The sequence below is a fragment of the Rhipicephalus sanguineus genome, chromosome 4 (genome assembly GCF_013339695.2).
Source record: "Rhipicephalus sanguineus isolate Rsan-2018 chromosome 4, BIME_Rsan_1.4, whole genome shotgun sequence".
Classification (NCBI taxonomy): Eukaryota; Metazoa; Arthropoda; class Arachnida; order Ixodida; family Ixodidae; genus Rhipicephalus; species Rhipicephalus sanguineus.
Window position 1 is genome coordinate 145,157,083 of NC_051179.1, and position 15,588 is coordinate 145,172,670.

The following is a 15,588-nucleotide window of genomic DNA, read 5'->3' on the forward strand; positions in this document are numbered from 1 at the left end:
TGTCCTCAAGGACGACAGTATCCAATTTATGAGTCACCTCCATTAGTGAGGACCAGCATCAATTTACATTGCACTCAAGGAGCAACCAATGTGTAAAAAAGAGAAAATGTGTAACTTGACCGAGGGTGTCACATGGATTTAATGTTACATTCTTCGTAAAAGCTCGTTACAGCACAAAACTTGATTCTTGTTCGTCTAGGCTTTTCCCAAGCACACATTTGCATGCACGTTTTTCAGGGCCCAGTGTCGTAGTGCAGCTACGGCTGTGCACCTCTGGATTTCTAAGCCCCCTCGTTAATGCGCCTATGCTTTGCATCCTCAAGACTTGCATGTGCATTAGGAACTTGCGCTGACGAATCACTTGAGAAGGTTTTGCCTGCAGGAGCTGGTAATCACATATCCGTTGTGCCTCCTTTTCACACCCTGAATTGAAAAAACAAAAACTGAAAAAGACATGAGAGACCAAGAATATTTTTGAACCTCGCGGCTGTTTTTACTTGTGGTCTCAAGGGGTTAAATTTCAACTCTCATAGAAAAAAACTGGCAGATCCCACGCCTTGCGGGAATCGGTTTCATGCGAAGCAGTCAGAGAGCAGTGTTCTATGCTGCATTTTTTGGCTTTGAGCCAAGCGTTACGAGGTGGATAGGCGCGTTTTCGTCAGTGTAGTAGTTGTATGCGCATTGTGGGCCTACCAAGCACGTCCACTACACTGTCGTTTAAAGGGTAACTGACGTAACGTAAGCACTCACGTCAACGCACAGACGTCAGTATGTGGAACCCATGTGCACTTTGCGGTGCGATGATGTGAATATCACACGTAACTTTCTTTAGCGTATTCCTCCGAGGTCGGGCAACGCTTGAATACAGCTTGCTGGATCATAGAGATACAAATGTAATGTTTATTAGACTGCTATAAAAGCGGAGCCCACACTGGAACCACTATTGACGCTAAACCGACATGACGCCTGCACAGGGTCTTTTTCCAAAGCAGTTTGAAGACCTAGCGTGGCTCTGTGATAGAATACCTGACTGCCACGTAGAATGCTTGGGTTTGACTGCTGCTGGGATCCTGTTTTTTATTCTTTGTATTCGTCGGGTCATCGCTGCTGATGTAGGTTTTTGCTAACGCCATCACATTTAAATTACCAATGTCTGTTCTCGCCATTGCTCGGCTGACAAAATGTCAATCACGTGTGGCGCGTATATATACGCGTATATCGCGGCCCCTGGTATAAAGAGTATGTGCCACCCATGTCTGGAGGAAAGGGTTTGACGACGTACGTGACATGATTTTGACCTTATTCATGTCGTGACCAGGCAGTCACATTCGTCAAACCCTCTTACTCCACCGTGCTAATTTTGACCTACACCATGTTAAGAAGGCGATCGCGAGAGCGCCGAGACGTAGGCGGCTAGATAGATAGATACCTAGATAGAAACGCTCAATGTGCCTTAGGTTCGCTAAGAAATGATTCGCATTTAATATGCACTTGGTAATTGAATCCCCATTACGGAAGACTGAGGAACGGTGCCGTTTGGTTCACATTTATCGCGAGAGGACTGTCTGAGCCGCAGCAGAAAACAGACAATGGTAAAGAACCGACAAATCAAGACGCGTGTTTGAAGTTGAAACATTGATGGAAGAGCTTTGACACACACATATATATATATATATATATATATATATATATATATATATATATATATATATATATATATATATATATATATATATATATATATATATATATATATATATATATATATATACATAAAAAGTGGGCACGCTTGCATGCACAGGGCGTGAACACCTTAAAAAGTTAAGATGAGATATCTATTATGCGTTTGCTTTGCATCATCTGCTTAGCTCCGCATTTGCGTACAACCTTTTATTGCGATAGCAATTATATATACGGCTGGTTTTTGCCGTCGCCGTCGCCGCCGTCGTGCTGCGTGTATGTATATGTATGTATATATATATAATATATATATATATATATATATATATATATATATATATATATATATATATATATATATATATATATATATATATCCCAAAGCAGGGCTGGGCAGGGATACTCAGAAAAGTATTCCGGAATACAGATATCGAAATGCATGGACTGGAAGCCTAAAATACAGATACTGAGATACATTTGCCTTTAACGTAACGGGATATTTCGGAGATACTTTTGTAATAAGACGAAAAAAGTATTCCGGAATACAGTTACAGCGATACAGATGCTGTAATACTTTTTTCATTTCAAGGATGCTCATACTACGCAAAGACACTTATTAGTGCAGCATGATGTAATTAAAGTTACAGCGCATCGAAACGTTCAGATCATTTATTTATTTATTACAGTACCCTCAGCGCCATTAAGACATTGCAGGGGAGGGGGGCGGACAAAGTACATAATTAGTAATAATGACATAATTACAAGTATCAATTGCAATAAAAATATACTATTTCACAGCAACAGTAACAAGGATTGGACATTGAAGTCGACATACTTGGCGAACAAACTAAGCTATACTAGAAATAGCACACTTTAAGCAAATCACTCGAATCACTGAAGAATTTCTTCTCGTGCACTAATGAACCTCAGTGAATTGAGAAAAGCACACATTTATTTTGAAGATCTGCTTTGCTAAGAAGGCTGTGTAGGCTTCTCAAATAGGCTGTCTTCTAACAGCGTCGGTTCAGACTCAGCACAAGACTCACGAAAGAAAAAAAGTGTGTCTACCGCTGAAGGCGAGCACAAATTCGTGTTATAGTGAATAAATACCGCCTTCATAGCCGGATTGCCCTGCAGCGTTGCGATATCTCTTCTCGAGTCATCTAGATACCGAAACACTTTCGCCCTCACTTGGGTTGTTCTGACTGTTCAGAATCCGAAGTCGGTCCCCATCTTCGGAATCCTCAGCCGTCTGACCCTGTCGGCTTCAATGAAGCTGTCACCACCACCGACGCTACCAGCACCCATTTCAGAAAGCCGCAACAGGCGAAGTCGGCTCCGGCGGTGGGGGAGCCTGCTACCACAAAAGACCGTTTCACGCATGTCATCAATTAGGAACGCACCCTGACATTGGAGAGGTGGCTGAAAGCGCGTCAAAAATAGCCATCTTCTAGTCACTTCGGCCGCGACTACAAGAACTGCTTTTGGAAGTGTCGCCGCTTTGAGAACTGAACGCCCGCGAAGCATTGCAAAGCCTGTTCCACGGCGGTATCCGCGCCGGGGGTCGCGAAGTAATGGCTTGCCACCCGAAAAAAATTAGGCGTGCTGCACTGACCTTGAGAGACAGCGACTTTCGTCGGCAGAGGCCGACAACACTGCCCCCGCGATTCTGCCGTCTGCGTTGTTGCGCGCTTTACCACATAGACCATTCTGTGCTTGAGGGGAAACCACCGCCGCCCTATCTGTCGGCGACCGGCGGCGCTCCTTTGCTTGTCTTGGCACAAAAAAGAAAAAAAAAACGTCATTTCCCCATTGGAAACACGCCTCAACTCATTTCCGACACAAAAAACAATGTAACGAGATACCAGTGTCCTGCATAGTATCGCGATACAGGCGATACATCGTAAATGTATTTCACTACTGAGATACAAATACATTTTTCACATGTATCTCGATACAGAAATACAAATACTCAAAAGTATCTCTGAAATACTATCGCGATACTCTTGTATCGCGATACTGCCCAGCCCTGTCCCAAAGAAAAATAAACCAGAAAAATGCTTCCGAAGCGCGGAATCGAACCAGCGACCTCTCACTTCGCAGCGCGGTGCGCTAAGCACTACTCCACAAAGCGCAGACCCTTCAGGTACCTAACGGCAAGCGTTATATACACACCCTTTACCGTTTGCAGTCCTCCGAGACGGCAGGCGCTTATAAGCCTTTCTTCATTGCCAGCGAGATGGCGCTAGGAGCGCGACGGGCGCACTTAAAGGCGTCGGCCAGCTCCCTCGCTTCTTCTAATATTTGTGCAGGGAGAACCACGAGCGTCTCTTTTCTCACAGAATCCATCCGGGTAACTTGAGATCTGGGGACTTTTCGTCCGCTTGCTCCTTGAAAATCCCTCTACGTCTGGATACTCCTTGGCGATTGTTTATCCCTAAGAGGCCCAGCTGCTTGTTGATGGCGTGTGTTAAACTTGTCTACGAATACGAAGTCTGTGCGCCCGCCGATGGGGCTGTGGCTAGGTTTACGACCAGACGTAACTGTAGTCCTCGCTATCGTTACGTCCGTAACTCACGGCAGGGTTCTGTTTGGTGTCGCAGTAGTCTGTTGCCAGACTGAGGAGCGCGAAGAAATTTTCCTGTTGCTCAGTGAAGGCCCTCTGCGCCCTTCGGGCGCGGAAAACTAATCGTGGCTTCGCCGTCGCTTCGCGAGTGCGGCTCGCTAACGCTCAATGGCCGGTTGGCACGGTCTCCGTCACGCGCTACTGGCCGCTGTCGCGGCCACGCGCTGTTTAGCCCGCGCGCCTCCCCCGTGTCACTAGGCCGCACGTAAACCACGAGCTGCTTCGCGCTTGTCACTTTGGCAACAGAATAATGCGACACCAAACAAAACCCTTCCGGGGAAACAAAACAAGACAGCAGTGAGGTTCGAAAACCAACGTCCTCGCAGTTCCGAGCACGACACGTTAACCGCTGCGCCACTACGGCCAATTGGTTCTATAGGTATAACGGGCTACATTTGTATTGTGACGCTGGACGTAACTTTAAGATTTGTTATTCTTACGTCCAGACGTAACTGCACCGACTCCTATGGTTACGTCTAGACGTAACGCTAGACACTTCCTTTCCTGAAATGCACACAAACCACGCGCGCCAACCCGCAAACGGCGAGCAGCAAGCTCTCCTAGGGATAAAAAGAGCATTGCCAGCAAGCTCTCCTAGGGATAAAAAAGAGCATTGCACGTGTTCCTAGGTAGTACCCAGACATAGTGAGATCTTCAAGAAGCAAACGGGGGAAATGTCCCCAGATCCAAGTTACCCGGATGGATTCTGTGAGAAAAGAGACGCTCGTAGGGAGAACCTTGCCCTTCCGCTGTCTGCTCGCGCGGGCGATCGAACAAGCCACGGCCGGTCTAGAGAGGAGCGAGCGAGCGCCTCCAGACCGGCCGTGAACAAACTACCGCAGTGTTCATGATTCCCAGCAGATGGAGCTACGTGGTAGCTCTCACCGCGCGTCGCATACGTGTAGCTAAAAGCGTTTCAGATGTCGCGCCCGTAACGTACGTATACTTTTCGCGTTTGCGTACGTGAAGTCCCTACGTACGTGAAATTAAAACTGTCTAGTAGCTGCCGGGTAGTGATGGACGCGCGGTAGTTGCAGCGCGTCCATCACGGGCCGCTTTTTCTTGTTATCGCATTCATTGCTTCGGCCTTGCGGCGAAACTGTGACTTTTTTGTATATACGTACATGCCTAGCTTGTTCAGCAAATGTTATATTTGTAGTAAGCGCTTTGTTTTGCCGGTTGTATGCATTTTTTCGATGCAGCTTTGAAGGCTTAGCAAGATAAACTGCCCATTCTCCGCAGTCGTTCTGAGCCACATAGATATCATGTGGATATGCCCTTACATTCTGAATTAGTGAGCTGATAATATAACATAGCTTTTTATGATGTGTTAATCGCAACTGGAATAACTATATCATGTTTAACACGTGATATGTGATTACTTGAGTGATGTGATTTATTGCTTAGCTGTTTACTTGTCAATTGTGCTTGCAAGAAAAGCCATGAGACGCGAGAATAATCTCACTACGAGTTTGCGGGCCATGGGAACAATGCAGGTAGGTGTTTTGACGATCTCTTAAATTTAGATATTTATATGCCGGACCCTGATGCTTCTGATATTGCCGAGGCGGAACAGTGTTACTGGTGCAGCGTGTAGCAAGGTGCTATAGTTGTTCAGAACGCAGCTCTGGTTGATTTGGCCCGACTTTAATATATGTCTTCCTCAGCTGTACGCTCAACCGTACGTTGAAACAGATCTCCACTGTAAGAGTGGAGACCACCGTGTGCCGAATAGTTCAGCAGTAGACATCATTTCATGTTCTACAAAATGAAACACAGAATTTTTTTTTATTTTACTGACGGCCTGTCATTTTGCCTATCTATCAATTCACCTAGCACTAAGAACGCTATCCACTGACCCGCTGCCACTGAACCTGATGTGGCCCACATAATTGTGCGCCGCCTACTCGGCGTGTTGAGTTATCGCGTGATATTCCACGTGTTGTCCAACGCTGCGGCGACATTGAGAAAACGAAACGTAGACGAGGTTCTTACCTTGATGGCAGGCCAATACAGCTGGTACTCAATAAACGCCCAAATCCAGTCCCAAAAGCCTTGTTCCTCCCAAAACGTGGGCACCATGTTCAGGTAGGTATAGTTACACTGCGGGACGGCGAAGTCACTGAACTTAGCACCAGCGCACCGCATCAACATGTCAACGTCCGGGCACTCGACCAGGGACAAGTATTCGTCGATGAGGTTAGCCGTGAGGTCTCTGCGTAAAGCCGACAAAGCTTGCGATAGGATTGTTCCAAAGGAGTTGGCGCATTGTTTAAGAATTTTTATAAAAGCGCCTAAATGGTGTTTGATTGCTTCATTAAAATACATACAAATAGCAAGGTTGAGAAGAAAATTGATCGCATATCAGTTCTGCGGAATCCCGCTCTGTGGCGGAAGGGCAAGGGATAATTGACAACCTTATGGCATCGTTATACAAACCACCCTTTTGTGGCACGTTTGTAACGGTTCGGCGTCTTCATTACCTTTAATGTTAATGAGGAACTCGCTGTGGCTAAACAGACTAACGATGTTTTTACGCGTCGTACTTCAGCACACGCCTACTAGGGATGGTCGATTAAAATTTTAATCGATTAATTGTTCATCGTTCGTCGATTTAGCCTTTCATCGATTAATTGCTTTCTATGTGATGTTTTAATCGATTAATCGACATTTTTGATGGGGGCTTTAAAAAAGATATGTCATTGTTTGAGAGACACTGTTTGTGTTTGATCTCGACCGTAGTCTTTCTACCAGACGCGCTAGAAATCACATGTGCGCATTTGCGCCTTCGTGAGAATTTGCACCTTCGCCCAATGGTTACAGGGGCCCTTCGTCTTTGGGTGATGTGACGGATTGAAGGATCTGTGGCCATCATCCATGGACGATTCGTCCGCGGGCCATATTGCCTGGAAGCCTGCCTTCTCGAGCGCACCGAAATCGGAGGCATTGTCGGCTGCCACACTGGTCGAAAAGACGGACCGGGAACATGCAGCGTGGCGAAATCCCGCAAAAGGCAAAGCAGAGACGAGGAGGAAAAGGAAGTAAATAAGACGCTCGCACTCGTAGGGACGCCATCTTTCCTCCGTTTGTACGTTAGACATTGTGGAAGCCCTCGATAATACTCTAATTGCAGACTGACGTGATCTCTTTTTTGAGGTAACCCATGCGAGATTGCACAGCAACATACTGGCAGCAACATATTGTCGTCAAACAGACCAATTATTATTATATTATTATTATTATTATTATTATTATTATTATTATTATTATTATTATTATTATTATTATTATGATTATCTAGTGTCTTACGTCCAAAACCACGATATGATTATGAGAGACGCCGTATTGGAGGGCTCCGGAAACTTCGACCACCTAGGGTTCTGCAATGTGCACTTAAATCTAAGTACACGCCCCTCAAGCATTTTCGCTTCCACCGAAAAAGCGGCCGCCGCAGCCACGATTCGCGACCTTCGGGTCAGCAGTCGAGCACCGTAAACACTAGACCACCGAGGAGCCCGAACTGTCAGCGTGGCTAATGTATCAGACATTAGAACGTAAAAGCGAAAAAAAAAAAAGCAGATTTTTAAGGGCTCGTTTTTTTTTAGCACAAAGAAAAACATATATACCCCATAAAGTGGACCGGGGGATGACCGCCGCTGTAGCTCAGTTGGTAGAGCATCGAACAACGTGTTATTCGAAGGTCGCAGGTTCGGTCTCTGCCAGCGGCAAGTTACCTTTTCGTCCACTTTACTTTCTGCACATTTGCATCATAATTACTACAAATAACATCCGCTATAATTTCCTTGGCTTTTTTGTCTGTTAGTTCTCATTAGATCATATTGTATTTCGCGACTGTCCTCCTTTCGCGCAACAGCAGCGGACGCGGGCCTCTATAGGATGGCTGACGTGGGAGTGCAAGCATTAGTTGAAAGCTGCCTTTCTCCAGGGTCTGTTAGACTATTTCCATAATCCGCGAGCGCACTTATTTGCGCTGCATATTCGCCGAACACTCTTGTGCTTCAAGTGGAGACGAGGTCGCAGTTGCACGTGCTGGGGTTTGTCTATTCTGCGTGTTTATATATATATATATATATATATATATATATATATATATATATATATATATATATATATATATATATATATATATACACGCATATTGTACCGGTACAAGCGAGAGCTACTGGCATCGATACCCAGCACCTGCACCAAATGCAACAGGTGGGTTCTTCTCAAGAGGTACGGCACGGCACCTGGCACAAGGGTCACGAATGCGAGACAGCGTCAGCATAAAAACAGACCGAGCGCGCAACACACGAACGTCATCGTCTTCACTCTCGCTGGCACAGAGCTGGCGCCGATGCGCACCGGTACAATATATATATATATAAGGATCACTTCTTTCTGGCACCATCATCATACTTCATCGCCATTTTTCCCCTGTTGCGTTCTCCCCTGCGCAGTGTAGGCGGCCCGGGCGTACTAGCTCAGGCCACCCTCCCTGAATTCTAGTATATTTTCTCTCTTTCATTCATTCGTAAACAATATTATTTTATTTGCTCAGCAGTAAAATATAACGGCAATCAGAACAAGTCAAGAAATAAGCAACGCATATTACAATGTCACACCTCTTGGACCACTGTATAGTGCAGTTAAACAAGAAAAATAGAACAAGAAATAAAACCTGAGAGTTACATAATAATAATATGTGGGGTTTTACGTCCCAAAACCACGATGTGATTATGAGGGATGCCGAAATGAAGGGCTCCAGAAATTTTGAGAATCTGGTGTTCTTTAACGTGCACTACAATGCACAGTACGCGGGCCTCTAGCAGGGGTGTAGCCAGAAATTTTTTTCGGAGGGTGGGGGGGTGGGTGAGGAGGCACCTCTTTGCTCTGAATTGGGGGTCGGGCAGGCAGATGCGATCGAATGTCATTTTGATCTCTGTATGCCATGGCAAAAAAAAATTTTTTTTTTTGGAGGGGGCACGGGCCCGGTGTACAAATACGCGCTGTAGTGAAAAAGAGTAGCCGCGCTCGACTTCTGCGTCTCGGCATCGCTCGCCTCACACTCATGCGCACCGGCCGAGGGACGGTGTGGGGGTGGGCGGGTTACGGTAATCGATTATCCGGAGAGCTTTAATCGAATAATTCGATTAATTAAAAGGCGGAAATCGATTGCAATTAATCGATTAACGGTGCTCTTTTAATCGATTAATCGTTCATCGATTTTACCATCCCTAACGCCTACCAAACAGCTGCTGTATTGGGGCCCACGGGGCGTAAAGTGCTTTCATACGGGGCTACGAGCGTTTACCGGACGTAGCACATTGTGTCCCGTAATTACACACGCGTGCACGCGCCCTATAAATACGAGTGCGAGCATCGTCGCTGACGTCTACAAGCTTTAAGGCAATTGTTCAGGGCTGTCTGCGACGTTGCTGAGGCCCTGGGAAACAATAAATAAAACGTTGGCAAACTGTTGGCTATTGTCGGTTACCAGTGGACAGTGCTTCCGGTTCATGGCTAACATAACAGTTCCCCTTAGATTAATTAGCCCCGTTTTGCTTTTACTACAGGTTTCACAAGGTCTAGTCCGTTCGGTTAGCGTAATTTATCATTCCAGCATAATATTCCTCGACAGTCGTTGGTTTGAAGAGTTTTTGCCTCACACCTTTGTCTTAATTGAACGCCGTCATTTACCTCTAATGATGAGGCGGGACCTTTTTGGCTTCTTCCTGTGTGAACGAAATTTGTTTAACAGTGCGCGTTGGACATAACAGAGCGTATAGACACAGTTATGCCAATTTCTTAACTCACTCTTGATGTAGGACGCCCGCATTGACAGCCTCAGTTAGGTCCCGTGCCATTCGCAGCATCTGACTCTTGCTGCCATCGATGTAAAACGTCGCTTGCTTTTGCGTCCTGCAGTGAGAGAGGAAATAAAGAAAAAAAAAGTGCGAGCACCTCAGCAGAGGTTCGTTTTTCTACGCGGAAGCTGCGCACGAAGCGCGCATTGTTTTTTCTGGTAAGTTAGTAAGCAAAATAGAATGCTTTGCTGGATGAGTTAGTGCATTGTCTTGAAATAAAAGCAGAGCGCAAAAAAGACAAGAGAGACAAGAAGACGGTACGGCGCTCACTACCAACTGGTTTATTATGAAAAAAAATGAGGGAAACATACAATCACTCTGTCACAAGCGCGCCTGCGCACACGTCAAAAAGCGAAACCATCCAGAGATATGCTACATGTTACGGCGGCGAAGCACTTCAAACTCACTTCCCCGCAAACGCACTGACTTGTGGCTGACACATGAAAACGAAGGGCGCAGATTGCGTGAGCCAGACGTTCAATTAAGCCGGGTGCATTGCATTTTTAACAAGAAAGTGTTCTATGCTGGGGTCCACCAAGTTTTTCATGTCGGAAATATGTCAGCAAAATGCACACGATCGGACGGCAAATAAAAAGAACTAGAAGAAGAAAGTTCCGTAAACGGAACTTTCTTAACGGAACTTTCTTCTTCTAGAGAGGGGGGAGGAGCAGAGGGAGGGAGAGGAGAGGCCTGCTGGGAGAGGTTCTTTGCAGCACATTCCACATGGGTCTCCTTTGCGCATGCGTGGCCACGCCTGGCAACCATGGGCAGCGCGCGCTGGCACCTAAAGTCCCTAGATTTTTCCCTGTTCTTTCGACTTTACTGGCACCCGCCTCACGCAAACGCCACGCCTTGGAAAATATGCGCAGCGCGCGCTAGCAGACGCCGCATGCCGACAGTTATGAGGACCCAACTAAAAATGTCGCTTACAACAGCCGAAATCAAGCTTGGAAGAATAAGCAAAAAAGGGCCGAAGGCTCCCACGCGGGCACATTTGAAAGAAGTATTGGGCGTGCAGCTGCTACAATGGGCGATTATATGCGCAGCACGCAGGCATCCGCAGCGGCCCGCGACCCATGCATCTAGCTTCATGAAAATATTAAGGGTCTGTGCTTGTGCTACTCCATTCCATCCGATCAGGGGCGTAGCCAGAAGTTTTTTTCGGGGGGGGGGGGGTCAACCATACTTTATGTATGTTCATGCGTGCGTTTGTATGTGCGCGTGTATATATACGCAAGCAAAACTGAAAAATTTCGGGGGGGGGGGGGGGTTAAACCCTCCAACTCCCCCCCCCCCTCTGGCTACGACCCTGCATCCGATACAGATGTTACTTCAGTACATATTGAAGGTGAAATCTTCAGCGCTAATAGGACAGAACACGCGCACTACGCCAGGGCTCGTCTCATCTCTTTGTAATTTGTCCTCGTTTGTGCTGAAGTTCTTACCTGCGAAATTATGCAGCAACTAGGCCTATTAACGTGAGCGTTCGAACGGGTTGGTAATTCATCTAGAACATCATCTTGATGGCTTACACCTTCCAGTCGTCTCAGGCAAATGCATAAGGGACCCTGAGTTTTTACCGTACCTCAGTAAAGGCCATTTCATTGGGGCATCTTAGCACCTCCGCACGGTAAACGCCATAAGTACGGCAACATCTACCGCAAGCAAATGTCAGTCGCTACTAAAAAGTCCCGCAGGTGCCTTACATCTTCTTCAGGTGCTGTCGCCACTGCAGGCTCCACAGTGACCCGCGCCGCAGGAAAAGTGGCACGGAATCTGCTCTCAACAAGTGCTGAGCGTAGTCGCAGCAGCGGCAAAGCGGCACTACCCCTACGCTCAGTATATTCTAGGGACCGTACTACCGCACTACCACACGCCCGACATGCCTGTGCTCGGCCGCGCCAGAGAACATCTGGCCGCGCTCGCAAGGCGCGTGTCTCCGTTGCTAGGCGACGACCACGCATGCGCAAAGGAAACCCATGTGGAACGGACTGCAAAGAACCTCTCCCAGGTCTGCTACCGGCACGAGACGAGCCGAGCATGCAACGTGGGGGTGTGGACGGCGCTGCCGACGCCGCAGGTGCGACTAAGAAATGCTCCGCATTTAAAAAAGAGCTCTGTGGCGCTCGCCTGGCTGTCACAATGCGCTCCCCACTCGAACCGCGAGAAATCACAGCCAGACTAGAGGGCAGACACAACACGCGTTGTGTTTCCCGTCGCATTTCTAGCCCCGGCCGTGTGTGGTTTCCTGTTAACTCTTTAACATTCCGCAGGATGGCAACTTTAGTCAAAGCTCAGCGTGCACTCAATGACGCTCTTCCGGCTGTCTCACCGCTTTTTCTGATTACGCTCTCCCGTGAGAATGCAACGGCCTGGGTAACACTAGCAACGGCGCGAATCTCGAAGGCCACGAGTAACTAGTGAATCTCGGAGGCCACGAGTAACGCTTCACGACACTAACGAGCGCCGACTGCGGGCGTTTCGGTAGTCTCAGCGCGGTGGAGGCCGTCGCTGCAATACTGTAGGGAACTATATGGTCGGTGAAATGCAGCGTCAACGGTGATTCCATTCGGTGACAACGCAGTTGCGTAATTCGCCTTTCGCGTCCAGGTATATGCTAACTACTTCAGCTACCACATGGATTAGGTCAAGGTCATGGGCGTTCGTCGTCGGGATGGAGATGTGCCACTAGGCGTCAACGTGGGTGCATCCGCGTCCAACGGTGCTATAGATACCGAACACCAATAGACGTTGTGGAAGCTCTCATACATCAATGTACAATGAAAAATCAACTACTCCTGTGAAGACGCGATTCACTTTCGTGTTATACCGATTCCTTTGACGGAGAGATCAACCATGTTTTTTTATTTGTGTAACGCTCTCATCTGCGGTAAATATCACCTATAGCACAACAACAAGAGGGAAAATGTGGCAGAGAGGCAGGATCTCTGTATTGCAGTCTATGGGAGCGACCACGACATAAAGCCTGGCAAAGCGCTTAGTCATTCCTACGCTCAATATCAGTACATCTAGGAGGATGCGGACATAATAGCTAAGTACCACTGCAGAAACATAATCTGCATAACGAAGACTTTCGCTTAAAGATGATTACCGAGACTACGCGTCCATGCAGACGGCGGGTAAAATAAAACAAGAGCTACAGTTGCGAGCTTAGTGTCCACTGAAGCCTAACCGTTTCGGTTTTTTTTTTTTTAGGGTCGAAGCACCTTAGGGTCGAGGCATATCCCGTGTCCGGCGAGGCGGCGGCGTGCCTCAGCTTTGACATAGATCCGCAGGAACGGCGGTGCACAAGGGCGTAATAGACATTGGACAGAACCTAAATAAAACACCTAGAGCGTTAAGGACAAACCTTTAACATCGGTAGCGTTGACTGAACGAATGGTACGAATCAAAATTAGGACCTTCCAGCAGGAATCGACCAAGCATTCTGCGTGGCAATCAGGACTCTTTTGCTACCTTAAATACACTGAGCCACGACGCTGCAGGCTATAAACTGGTTTGGAAAAAACAGCCTACGCACGTAATATCGGTGCAACGTCAATTGTGGTTGTGGTGCTGGTTATCTAATTTACAAGAAAGCAATAAACACGACATGATACGATGTGTATACTCCTACGATACAGGCGTCATATCAGATTAACGTCGGTAGTTCCAGTGTTGGTTCCGCTTAATAGCTGTCTAATAAGCATTACGTTTGTATTCCTATGATTCAGCAGCTATATTGAAGCATTGCTCGACCCCGGAGGAATACATTAACGAAAACGCACCTTGTTTCTCTCGTAGTGGCGACTTCTAGAGCAGCGAGCTTGATCTGGAACTCTCTTGGAAGTAGCTCCATCGGACCACAGTTTCTGAGTTGCAGGCCAAGGCTCCTGACTCGGTTCCTTTGAAAATAAGGACATAAGACCACAGTAACGGCCACTGGGTGAACACCGAGTACAAGAGATAAATAGACCAATAGAACGCATGAACGAAGTGTGACTAGCCTTCTTTCACAGTTGTCAACCATGAAGCGAATTGAGTGGTAGCCTTGCACTGCAGAAATCACCAGTTGCGCTAACTGGAAACAAGAAATCCCGGTAGCGAAATTTTGCAATAAAGGTATTTTGCCTCCCCCCGCCCCTCTAAACAAAATATAACGAAATGAGATGCTTTTCTATGGCATTTTCCGATAAGATACCGTTGTTCATCCGATAATTGCCCGCCGCACTTTATAAACAGCATGTGCTAAACTATATACTGAAAAATTTTATGAGTAAAAGGGGCTTTCCTCCAGTTATTTTGGTATGCACAGTAATTCTGCTGAAAATTTTTGCGAAGTTTTTAATGCACATGATAGCGAAGAGTGGTGTTAACGCGATTTTGACGCAAGCTGCAGCGGCTCAAATACAGAGGCTTAGAATTCCTGTCTTCCTAAATTCGTCGCTTAGAGACAACCTGAAAACTGTACTTAACAGGGGTGTTCCTATAAGCAATTCCCGCACTCAACTTTTTGCTGCTCTTAGAGAACACACTTACCCGACGTTTGGTGCCCGTACACGTCACTAAACTAAAAAAGAAGTGCTGACCTGTTACATACGCAAAGAGCTGAGTGGAACGCGAAATTAACCAATATCAGATTTATAATAATTGTTGGGGTTTAACGTCCCGAAACCATGATATAATTCTGAGGGACGTCGTAGTGGAGGGCTTCGCGAATTTCGACTGCCTGGGGTTATTTAAGGTGCACGTAAACCCAAGTACACGGGCCTGAAACATATTTGCCTTCATCGAAAATGCGGTCGCCGCGGCCGGGATTCGATCCCGCGACCTTCGAGTCAGCAGTCGAGCCCCGTAACCATTAGAGCACCGTTAGGGGGGGGGGGGGGTAGGTTGATAAGTAGCCGACACAAAGTTAGTGTCGTGTAACTTGGTACTTTTTGCCCCCAGCGCAGTGAAACCACAATGCAGATAAAGGCACGAAAGGGAGCATCATGAAGCATGCCGGACTCTTTCGAAGGCGAAAGGGGCGGAAGGTCAGGGATTGGGCGGTTCGCCTCCATATTAGCATTATAAGCGGGCATCTGTGTTTCACGACTTGAGCACCACTTTCTCGCTTCAAGTTCGGTGTCAAACCTCGGGAACCAACCATGGAGTCTTCAGAGGCGCATATTCTATACCGTGCAGTTTATGGGCGCAAAGAGCAATGGTTTACGAGTGAGGATAAGCGCCTTCCTGCAGACGTACACTTACCCCGGTGGGCTAGTGGTTATGGTGCTTGAATGCTGACGCGAAGGTCACGGGATTGAATCCCGGCAGCGGCGGCCGACTTTCGATGGAGGCGAAATGCTACAGGCTCGAGTGCTTACATTTAGGTGCACGTAAAAAAATTACAGGTGGTCGAAATTTCCG

General features: G+C 47.1%; 1 protein-coding gene across 1 annotated transcript; it reads right to left on the bottom strand.

Annotated features, from left to right (window-relative positions):
• Positions 1 to 161: 161 nt before the first annotated feature.
• LOC119389043 (uncharacterized) lies at positions 162 to 14,088 on the bottom strand. Its single transcript, XM_037656331.2, has 4 exons — positions 13,965 to 14,088; positions 10,127 to 10,231; positions 6,302 to 6,521; positions 162 to 423 (listed from the first exon to the last, which is right to left on the bottom strand). Exons 1-4 carry the CDS (start codon positions 14,033 to 14,035, stop codon positions 358 to 360), a joined length of 462 nt encoding a protein of 153 aa, XP_037512259.2. The 5' UTR covers positions 14,036 to 14,088; the 3' UTR covers positions 162 to 357.
• Positions 14,089 to 15,588: the final 1,500 nt, after the last annotated feature.

Coding starts and splice junctions, on each gene's coding strand:
- LOC119389043 (XM_037656331.2), bottom strand. CDS start 14,035: ATGGAGCTACTTCCAAGAGAGTTCCAGATCAAGCTCGCTGCTCTAGAA. Junction 10,232..13,964: donor GCCACTACGAGAGAAACAAG/GTGCGTTTTCGT, acceptor CTCTCACTGCAG/GACGCAAAAGCAAGCGACGT. Junction 424..6,301: donor TGTATTGGCCTGCCATCAAG/GTAAGAACCTCG, acceptor TTTTCAATTCAG/GGTGTGAAAAGGAGGCACAA.